This window comes from Sipha flava, unplaced genomic scaffold (assembly GCF_003268045.1).
Source record: "Sipha flava isolate LNK unplaced genomic scaffold, YSA_version1 2_pilon_pilon, whole genome shotgun sequence".
Taxonomy (NCBI): Eukaryota; Metazoa; Arthropoda; class Insecta; order Hemiptera; family Aphididae; genus Sipha; species Sipha flava.
In genome coordinates, this window is record NW_020272972.1 from 793528 (window position 1) to 805902 (window position 12375).

The 12375-nt window shown below is 32.0% G+C and overlaps 1 protein-coding gene across 1 annotated transcript in view; it reads left to right on the forward strand.

The window, feature by feature from the left end:
* The window catches only part of LOC112686018 (general transcription factor II-I repeat domain-containing protein 2-like), a 28608-nt gene extending 17319 nt beyond the window's left edge, over window positions 1-11289 (forward strand). The window contains exon 2 of the mRNA XM_025558116.1: window positions 10859-11289. Within this exon, the coding sequence (XP_025413901.1) occupies window positions 10859-11289 (431 nt within the window). The remainder of the gene's footprint in view (window positions 1-10858) is intronic.
* Window positions 11290-12375: the final 1086 nt, after the last annotated feature.

The following is a 12375-nucleotide window of genomic DNA, read 5'->3' on the forward strand; positions in this document are numbered from 1 at the left end:
TTTTTTTTCAATTCGATCAAATATTCATTTTATTGATAATATGACAATACCACCAGGCAATAAAGATGTTTTTATAAAAGTTCGACCTATATACGATACAATTAAAAAAAAATGTAATTCTTTTCCTATGGAGAGGAATATTTGTATTGACGAACAAATGGTCCCTTTTAAGGGCCGTTTATCAATAAAACAGTATATAAGAAATAAACCTAACCCATGGGGTATAAAAATTTTTTTGTTATGTGGCGAAAGTGGAGTTGTATATGACTTTGTGCTATATCAAGGTGCTAATACCGAAATTGATTCACAAGCTCAAAAACAATTTGGTCAAGGTCCCGGAGTCGTATTACATCCTTGCAAAATCGTTAAAAAAAATAAACATTTTCTTTACTTCGACAATTATTTTTCATCATTCAACCTTTTTGAACGTTTGCAGTAAATAGGTATTTATGCCGCTGGTACGAATTTTACAAAAAAATGATCGAATTTTTTTTTTTTAATTTTTAAGTATTATAAAGTTCATATTTATACATAATATTGAAAACAACATTTTTTTTCTTTAAAAAAATGTGGGTGAGTCTGAAAAGGTTATATTTATTTATAAAAAGTTACAATTTATTAGATCAATAAATTTGTAAACCACTACTAATCGAAATAAAAACAAAACCGTTTTTTTTTGAGTCTTACTTTTTACTACGCATAATTTGATATGAATAGGTACTAGTAAATTAATATTTTTTTTAAAATTATCCATAGTTTAAAAATTTTAAATGCCACCTTAGGCGTGGGCCTAGGTCGCCTACCCCTTGAGTCGGGCCTGCCACCCGGTGTGGGGTTATCGGAGTGCGTTGACAATTGATTCGAATGATTTCGTCCATTTTAGCGACCAAATCACGTGACTCTGATACTTCTCGTTAAAACGTATCCAAACTTGGTCGAAACTCCTCGAACGAGATGGATTCCGTGAACCTTTTTCAGAAGTCCCGGACCGGAAGAAAAAATGCTGAGCGGAATCCATTTCTCCGTATTCATGGTTCTTTAGCGGTATCACATAATATAGTAATAATATGTCATCCCGTTTTATGTGATGCGAAAACGTGTATTAAACGGCATCATTGGGAATGACAACGATTGACTTTATTTTAAGATACGAACGCAAAGAAAATAGATTAATATCAATTAAAACATACAGTGCTGATGGGATTTCCGACATGTTTGCGGTCAACGCACAGTGTTATGTTTTTTTTTTCTTTTTTCACATTTCAAATTTAAGTATGAATTTTGATTTTAATCGTTTACTGGCAAAGTAATAGAATTAAAAACATAAATATTACCATAACATATTAAACATAAACATAAATATTACGGTGAAAGATGTATATCGATTCGAACATGAATTGTAACCATAAATAACTATTTTAAATCAATAATAGGGAGCGACAAAAATAAATCGTCGAGTTGGCATAAAAAATTAAAATAGTATTCAAAATTTTCATAAGTTATACACAAAAAAATATTTTTCAATTAGAAATTTTTTAACTGGCCATAAAATAATAATCACGCAATTAATTTTTTCGACACTAATCATAAACTTGTTTTTTTTTTTTTAAATTTAATCACTTTTAATATATGAAAATTACTCAACAAAATATCTTGTACTTCGTTATAATAGCTAATGGTGCAAAGAGCTAAACAATTAATTATAACTTTCATTAATATAGAAAACTAAAGTATATGTATATTTTTTTAGTTAAATCATCAGTGCATTCACTATGTAGTTTTAAACTAAAATTTTAATAAACAAAAGGTAATAATATTTATCATCGACAAGTAAAATGAATAATATGAATGCATTTTACATATTTAATTAGAAAATTATTAAAAGAAAATAAACCTAAGGTATATTGCGTCTGTTTTTTTTTTAAAGAACAATTTAATCAAAACTAAGCCGGATAAAATGTTTTTAAGACGTAAAATATATTTTACCACATTTTATGTGGTTTGTTGTAAATTAAATGTTGTTGCGCAGAATATAATTTATTTTTGAAAAGGTTTAAGTTTTTTTTTATAAATTAACATTTTATATGATTACGAGTTCTTATAATATTTACTTAGGCTCTGCTATAAATTTTTTTCATAATATTGTCAACATCAATTTATAATGATGTAAAGTGCAGAGCACGTTATTATGGTATAATATTGATTTTATAATATCCTATAACTTAAGTTTATATTTTTACAGTACTGCGTTTTATTTTGGTAAGATAAAAAAAATGAACTTGCATACTATTATAATATATTTATAGATATAAAGTATCAAAAACCCTTGTGAAATATCAACAAAAAACACCATTCGACGAATGATAACTATGAAAATTCAACCGATTTCTGTTCGGGCGGTACTCCTTTCGCCCAAAAATGACCTTCCTCTTTTTGCCCACGTCCTCTTTTTGGCCAAAAATGAAAAAACAGTTTCCTCTTTTCGCCCAAAAATAATTGTATTCTTTTCGCCCATGGTTTCACGTTTTACATTTTGGAAACCACTGTTTCAAAATTAATAATTTTTAAAAAAATCATATAATAATCAAATAAAAAAATAGAAAAAATATATAATTATTAATAATAATTTAATAAGTGTTAAAAATAAGTATTCAAAATAGTGTTATCGATGTAAAATAACTAATAAGTAATTTGATCAGGTTACTACTTAAATAAATAGTTTGTTTTGTTGTTGTAAAATAATACAAATATTCATATTAATTATGACTTTTAAGTAATTATAACTTTTATTAAAGGGTTTTAAACTATATATTTCGAGTTGGCACCTTTATACACTTTTCTCGACTGACTATATTAATAACAATCAAAAACGTGATTTTATCGAATATCAAATAAGATTTTTTAAAAATTATTAATTTTGAGAAAGTGGTTTCCAAAATGTAAAACGTGAAACTATGGGCGAAAATAATACAATTATTTTTGGGTGAAAAGAGGAAACTGTTTTTTCATTTTTGGTCGAAAAGAGGACGTGGGCAAAAAGAGGAAGGTCATTTTTGGGCGAAAAGAGTTCCGCCCTTTCTGTTCAACCTCGTTTCATAAAATCTGAAATTTTACCATCGTTCAATTTTTAAACATTCTATTGAGTAAAAATAAAAATATTGAATATGTGTATGAAATGTATGTACATTCGTAAATCGAATATGTATACTAAATAATAAAAACATTATTTTGTTGACTTTCATTATGATTTAATATCAATCATTTCTATATTCAGCTCGTTTTAAAGAATGAACAATACTTCATTGTCGATCACAAGTGTATATTTCCCAAATAGAAATAAAACTGTGATCTTATTAAATCTTATCTTATTTTGGACCGCATTCAATTATTTAGATTAAATTAATTAAATCTTATTTGAAAAAAAATATACAATATCATACGTATTGCGGATATTGAATCGTTTCGTACATCCATATTATTAATGGTGTATACTCGTAAATACGATTTCGAGTTACATTTGTGTTCATATATATCATGTTTAATGTACTTCTTAACATAATATTACAACTCTAAAAATATTATATTCATTTATTGCACTTAAACGAAAAACTAAAAAATTTTCCGATCGCTAGGAAATGCATGTACTCAAAAACGATGAGAACCATAGACGATATACCTAGTTCTTGCGAAATTCCAAAAGTTTCAACGCGAATCGCTTACCTTAGGGTGACCATATTAAGAAAATAATAAAACGGGACAGCCGTCAATTCCCCCCCCCCAAATAAATAACCTCATCCAAATACATTTACATATATGCACACAAATCTCGAGAGTTAATGTCTAAAACTCTGTCATATCATAAGCAATTATTTTCTTTTTACTTTACCCTTTTTTTAGTAAAATAACCAAAATAATAAAATATTTTTTTTACTAACCTATTATTAAATTATTAAATCAGTAATTTTATAATTGGTTGGCATCGGGACTTGCCGCTCGTTTCACGAGAACATTTATCTGTTATTTCTAACATTGGATTCACATTTTAAATATACGAGTAAAACTGTTTTATATTTTTTTCGTGCGTAGATATTTTACAAGCATTAATAATCTATACAATAAATAATATGGCAATAACGAGATTAAAATGGGACAAACTTCCAAAAACGGGATAAAAAGCGTCCCATTCGAAGTTTGTCGGGGCAATGGGACATGATAATCAAAAAAAAAGACAATCCCGTTCCAAATAGGACGTCTGGTCACCCTGGCTTACCTCACAGTACATGTGCACATACATCGTAAGACTCATTCGTAATGGGCCTGTTCGTATAGCCTATTTCAATATTTTTAGTGCAAATCATGATCTTCATCGCAGTTATAATAATTGTTTATATGCTGACTCTCACGCTCGGTGCGTCCCGATGTATTAGTGTAACATATAATTAAGTAAAGTTTATAATGCGAAAAAATATTACGACCTTGGAAAACACGTTATATACTATTAATGGGTTATTTTTCAGATAACTTTCCGTACCCAGAAGATAACGTGCAAACTTGATTTCCCTACACTATACATTTATCCGAATATGATCAATAGTCGTCGTACAACACATGATAAGTATTTCGAGATCAACGTGGATCAGTAGCGTTCGCATTTGGACGAGTTAAAAATATGATGGTTTCGGTTTCAGTCTTATCAATTTTCTACACCCATCCCCGATAGCAAGATGTACATTTGTTTTCAAATTTTAAGTGCGTACGTTGCACCCTAAGTCTGTAATTATTTTGCGAGGTCGTTAATGCAATAATAAATTCACAAGAGAAGTTTCGAAATATCTACTCGATAAACAAGCACTTTGAACCGTAAATATACGGTACTTATATAGATAGTGTAATAAGAAATGCAAATAAAACATCTTGAATTTAAATAACAAATAAACATCTATAGCTACGTAGAAAATGAGATACTCCCGTCATATAAGTGTATACATTGCAGTTCTTACGAACAGAGGTTTTTGTCATTTAAGAAGCTACGTTATTTTTCAACCAATAAAAAACAGACTTTCTAAGATAATAATAATAACAATAACCAAACTTTACAGCTTACCATTTCCAAGGTATAAACGTACAATGTATAATAATTGAAAATTAATGAAATATTAATACGAGTACATAATACGTTTTGAGTAACATTGGAACTACTACAAAATAGCTCAATGTATCATGTCCGAGATTGAAAATTTAGAGATATAGGTGATGGTACTGTGAATCGGGCACGAAAAATTTATCTCCAATGAATTCTCATTTCTTATTAATGTAATATAAGATGTTCGTTGTGAGATAAGAAACTGCGAATTAATCTAAGTTTGGATTGATAAAGTATTATGGCATTGCATTTTTGTCTTTGCGTTTGAATATTCAGTTTATTTAGTGCTAAGCATACTTACTTATAGGTTACAATTAAAATACAGTTTTCGCCTGAATACAGTTACAACATTTAAATACTTATATGTAATATAGTATTATTTATCTTAACCTATAATTTCAATATCATACATTTATAAACTTGACTAGATGTTGGTATATTTATTTCGATTGTTTTGCATTCGTGATACACTTTCAAAATTATGGATCATATTATTTCGTACTTATACAAATATACTTTATGTATTTAAGAACATTCGTAGATTTAAAGAGAAAAAACACGTTTGTTTTGATTTTATACGAATACTGAAGTTGTATCACATGGGTAATATCGATCCAACTATAAGCGAAAAGCTTTAGTAAATACACATTACGAACGGGGAAAAATAAATAAATTCAGAGCGAAAAAGACTAAACAGGAATATGCAAGACAAAACCCTTTTTGTCCACTCTGACCATGATCCTGCAAGAATACGTAAAATGGTTAGCTAAAGTTAACGTTATAATAAAGAGGTTAAAAAAACGTAACTTGGAGTTTTGATCCCTGACAACAGGTAAAGCTTTTTCGTGAAAACCTTTTCTATTTTGCCTCTCCTTCATTTTTTTTTCGCTGTATCCGAAAGTGCCTATCCATGTTATGCGTTCCAAAATATCCGAAACTGAATTTCAACGGGGATTCCATTTTTAACTTCATTAGAACAACTAAAATGTTGGTTCATAAGTCCATTTTAATCATCGGAAATCACATTAAAGGAGACGTAATTTTTTCTAATGTTCAAAACCCAACGGTTATGTAAACTTCCAATTTGATAAAATTAAAACTAAACTTATTTGATAAACATAAGCTAACTCAAAGCATGTTTGATTTGCATCGGATAACAAATATTTTTTAATTGTATGTATCTATATGCTGATTGCAATTTCAAACCACGAAGAAACATAATTTTCCAACGTAAATTTAGTTTAGCACACAAATTTGAAAGTGTTTTTTTTCCTAAAAAGAAAAAAAAAAGACGTTAAAGCAAAGCGCGCTTTCCAACCTCCCCCCCGGGATTGTTTCCATTATTCGTGTTCGAAGGGGAAATTAACGAACATATTTTCACTACGGTTTTACACTAATCAAAAACAATCTAACAAACGGATATGGGTAATACGCAACGAATGAGAATCGTCAAACACCGAGGGTAGGGGTGGAATTTTTTCGAGAGAAAAAAAAGGAAGAAAAGAGTGACGAAACGAAAAGTAATGCACGCGTGACGATCGCAACGCGGCTGCCGGACGAGAAGATCGCAATCGATTGACGATAACCGTCAGAGAAGTAGACGGGAAGTGAATTGCACTGCATCTGACCGCAATGAACGTTCGCTGCGAATGGATTTCGATACGGTTCTCGAGTTATTCACGTTTACGATCTCGAAGCCGAGAAACTCGTTTTGTTTGCTAGGCCCAGTACCGAAATCGACCGAGTCAGCGTCTATATACATTTTGTTCACCAGGTCGAACGACATACGAATTCACTACACGATCTACCGGGATTCACTAGTCGGCTGACGGTTTAGGTACGCCGTAGTCAATTCCGGTCGCAGGGGTATAGTCGCCCGGCCCAACGAATACGAACGGTTTCCATTCACTCACTTGCTCGTTTTACTCGTCCGAGTAGACGGCCGAGTGTTATTTCCTTGAGTTCACACGGGACAACGCTCGGCCGACCGAGGGATACGCGCCAGACAGTGTGATATTGCGAACGTGTCCTGTGCGCACGTTGGGCTCGCGGCTACGCGATTTGTGTGAGTGCGCGTACAGTTATGCGCTGGAGGTTCGGCGTAGATATGACCGTGGTATGTGGGGTAATGGGTAAGCTGAAATTGTGAGCTTCCCGACCGATTGCGACACCGCTTTTCGCGTGTCGTCGGTATTGTAATGTGTTCGAACGGGGGAATACGCGATTGCAACCAGTGGCGTAGCTACCATAGGGCAATCGGGACCCTAGATCACTGAAGGCCTTGGAATGTTTGACTAATTCTGAGACTATATTTCCTGTAAATAATTGAAAATGTTAATAAATTTAATTTCGTGGTAGTTTGATAAAAAACCTTCAAGGAAAGGAGTCTACATAATTTAATAAAGAACCAGCATGAAAATAATAACAAGAAATGTAGAATATTGTGAGAACATTAATTATGGAACGACCGGATTGCGTCCAATGATTGATAAATTATTTATTTTTTTTTTTTCAAACAGAATGTTCGTCCCAGATCTGATAAAATTTTTTTTTTTTTTTTTTTTTTTGTTATCAACCGAGAAACTCGTTTCCGATGTGTGCCCAAAATATTGGCGTTAAATCCAAGCCGCCACCGTCCGTCACTGCTCACTCGGGCCGCGCGCGCGCTGCGGAGTAGTGCTTAGTCCGCTCGGCGGACCGCCGCCGCCGTTGAACTTTTAAGAGGTCGCGTTTATTTTTATTTATCGCCCGACATTATTATGCCGGGACAAAAGCGCTCGTATTCCAGTCTTTAATAATTGTTTAAGCCATTTAGCGCTGCGCTATTTTGTCATCGTATACGCGCGCGTTGGAGGGCCCGCGTGTAATCACTCAAGCTCTCCGCCCGCCATCGTATGGCCGTGCCACTGACGCAGGTAAATTGCGACTCCGGAGTACAGATCCTGCACGCAATCCTGCACGAGAAAAGATAATTCCGCGCGTCGGCCGTCGGACAAATGGGCCGTTCGCCTTTCGGAACGGTCCAACGAATCCGTTACTAATTATCGTACGGCTAAGGCGAACGCGGCCCCGTAGCAGCGGACGGCCTGGTGGACGAGAGGAGGAGAAAGCGAGTGTAAGGAGACGATGGAAAGGAACGGTTGTGGAAAACGAGGACCCGGGAAACCTGAGGGAATGGCACGCGTATCTAGTCGTATTTGCACGCAGAAAACTACATCGTGGTAACGAGCAAGTGCCCGAGGCAATATCCGTCGCGTTATCGTATGATGTTTGTACAGATTTTTGTTCTCGGTCTTACATGTGTTCGCAGTCCCTTTGCGGCGCGTTTAAATTTATATTAGATATCGTTTTCCCTAGAATTGACATTTCATCTCGAATGTTAATCACCGGGAACCTACTTAGAAGCGTTACAACACGTCCCTTCAATATAACCTCTTCGTTCCACCAGTTCCCGTCGCATAAAATATTAAATTATTATTTTTAATCTAATTAAAAACAGCTATAATAACGCTAACAATTTTTTTTCGTTTTTTTTTTTTTTTTTTGTTATTTCACCAATTATCCACGCCTATAAGCTTTTACGGTAATTCAATATCCGTATTACGCGAAACACTTTTAACATTTTTTGCACTTATTTTATTATTATTAGAAATATATTGTTGTAATTTTACTTTATTTTTTTTTTTTTTTTTATAAGAAGCGCATCGTTTCAGCGCGATGGTTTGATATTACAGGCGAAATAGTAATTTTAAAAATGCATCAAGTACAATATGTTTGATTTTTTAAGTACTCAATTTCCATTCTCAAGCACACGATGATTGCATGCACCACTGAACATTTCAATATACCGTTTGCTATATACAAATGCATGTAGTACTAATAAGCGTTTGAAATTTAAATTGTTTAAACTTATTGTTGATCCATAGGGTCTAATAATTATGTACGCGGAGATTATTAACAACCTATGATGTGTACTCGTATGTATATACAAAAACGAGACTGCTCTGGATGACTGATTCATAATCAACTCAATAAACAGCTCAAATTACGAAAACTAGGTGCACAATGGAAAAGAATTTGTAATACCTAATTTTAATTTTAAATTGTTCAAATGGGTAAAAACCAAAATTTAAATAGTCAAATTTTTTAGTTTTTTAATTTCTCTAATTGACATACAACTTTTTTTTTTTTTTATCGAATTACACAATTTTCCTTTATTTGATTAAAATTGAATTGTAATACACGTAAAATAATATCATAACAATTATAAAAACAAACAATAAAATTACTATAAAATTACATTAAAAAATTTTACTTTTGATTTTGAAAGTTGGCGAAATAGGGTTTTAAGTATATTTAGGAGTATTAATAGTGGTAATTTTGATGTATATTTAAAAATTCTTTTTCTATTATCGATCAACGGTAAAAAAAAGATATACAGGTCGTACTAGTTGTAAGAAAATCCGATTTGTTTTAATTGGGTAATTAGATTTATCGTCGCGTTAAAAATATTTTAAAATGTTTATTGAAGAGATTTTTATAAATAGCCTGTTGGTACCTCAAATATTTATTCCTATCGTGGGAGATATAACCTGCCTTTTTAGATAAATTTCGTATCGTTTATTTAATGACCACGAGAGAGGTTCCAAGAGATACGAAATACAATTGTTTCGCTGTTTATTGGAATTACTCCCCTCATATGTCTTACGTTTTGAACTTAAGACAACTTCCTATCTTCTACAGAACGTGCCTGTGAAATGTCAATTCATTCGGTCCACGTTGGTATTTGCGAATAACTCGCAGCAAGTAGAATTTATCTATTTTTAATTGAAGTTTATTGGAACCAAAATCTTCATGTGAAGTTCGTCACAGAAACATTTCCCGTAATTCGTCTAATCGAGAACATTAACAGTAGTGTACACGTCTACAAAGATTACAACGTGTACACGTTTTATTTATTTATTTATTTAATTTATTTTTTCTTTTATAATCATTAATGGACATTTATCTCAAGATTACACGGTAATATTTTATCGACAGTGTAACCATACATAAAATATAGGCTATTGATTAAAGGTACGATTTCTTATGTGCGACTAATCGCAGTGCCACGAATGTTTTTCGGTTAGCGTTCGTGGTCGACGTACAGCGGATTCACTTCATTTACAAACTTTAATAGTCTCGTATATTTCTACACTTTTTGTTTTAATAATTAAGCCCACTACAAAGTATTTTCCTACTTTAAGAGGTATATATTTGGAAATATCGTATCGTATGATTTTTATAATTTGAATTTCCTGCATTATAGAACACCGATTTTTTTTTTTTTTATTGCACTTCTTACAAAAGAATTTCCTCTTCGGATACCGAAAAAACCAAAGTTTATGCCGTATTGTGCCGGAAAACTTCATCAAACCTACTTAGATCGTCATGACCTGTCGTTGCGTCGTGCCGACCAAAGTGTACCATTTTCGTATATACCAGGGATGGGCAACTGGCGGCCCGCGTACCTTTTTTATCTGGCCCGTGCTATATTTTCAAATTGCTTCATATAATTTTAGCGCTTATCTGTATTTTATTTTATTTTATCACGTTTTTCGATAAAATTTGGATATAAATTCTTATCTAGTTTTAAACCGAAACTAAATTTTAGTAATATTTGTTTGAATATAATATTTGTTGAAAATAAATTAATACATTTTCCGTGTTGTGAAGTTATAAAACAAGAATTTGATATTGAATTTAATTTTGAACATTGCATTACCCACATTGACGAATTAATTGTAGAATTCAAAAGACGATTTGAAAAAGTTGAACTTGTGCGTCCTCAAATAAATTTATTTAATAATCTTATGTCAGTTAAAATTGAAAAGCAAGATCCTTCACTTCAATTAGAATTATGTGAATTACAAACAGATCCATTTTTATTTGCAAAAGAGATTGATGTGTCATTTTGGAAAATATTACCAGTTGACAAATATCCAATTTTAAGAGATTTCTCATTAAAAATGTTTTCTATGTTTGGAACCACATACATATGCGAATGTACATTTTCGAACTTGAAACATATTAAATCGAAGGAAAGAAATCGTTTAACAGATGAAACCTTGGGACATTTACTAAGAGTTTCAACTACAGAAATATAAGTGGATTTTACTAAATTGTTTATTGAAAAACCTCATCCTCAAGTATCACATTAAATAATAATTATAAATATAAATAAATAAAGATAAAAAAGAAATATTAGTAAATTTGAAGGACCTTTTTTTTTTTTTGCTTTCTCCTATGCAGTGCGGCCCGCTAGATTTTCAAGTACTTAAAAGTGGCCCGCTAGTTACTTTGAGTTGCCCATCCCTGGTATATACGGTTATTCACGTGCCTTGTCGCAGCGACCGGTGGTTCACCCCTGGGAAACCGTATTTTATTGATGGAATATTCCAGGAGTGACCATCATATTGGTATGCCACGTGGATAAATATAATGATATCAATAGCCAAAATATTTATGTTCACAGTTTATAATATTTTGTAATTCGATACAGTCTGTACTCTAAGAATATAAAAGTAACACAGATAGTTAACACTGCTAACAACCTATGAACATAACCAAGCTACGTATTATTAGTTCTTTGTTACTCGGTTTTGTTTACATTTCGGACTATTCAACGAATCCCAATACATTTTGTTGCTTCATTTAATCTATGTTATCGAACGGTGCTCTCGTAAACATTTTAATTTTTATAAAAATATTTGCAACATCTTACGATTGTTCAATTATGATGTAAAATTCTGAAAGATCGGTGAAATGTAAATACGAAGAAGAAAATATTAATTACGGACATTTCAACAAATTAATGTTTTCACGAGTTTAAAAATGATATTTCTAATTTTTCGACTCTTACGCTCGTTTTATTCGAATCTACGGTATAACCCTCGGTTAGTCATATTTGTTTGTTGTATTCCGAAGGATGTATACGTAAAAGAGAAGAATTATTGGATCTAATTACTTTAAAGGTAACTTTCGGGGTATTAACGTTAAGTGTACTCTCGATGAAACACTACGAAAAGCTGAAACTCGGCGAAAAAAATTGTTAGCATTTTAACTAATGGGGCTCCTACTATAGTGGTCTGTAATAGCACTTTAAAAAAACGATACTAATTTCTCAGATTTATACTCATTCAGTGTATTATCCATTGAGAAAAATAGACTGCTAAATATTTTCAATATGGTTA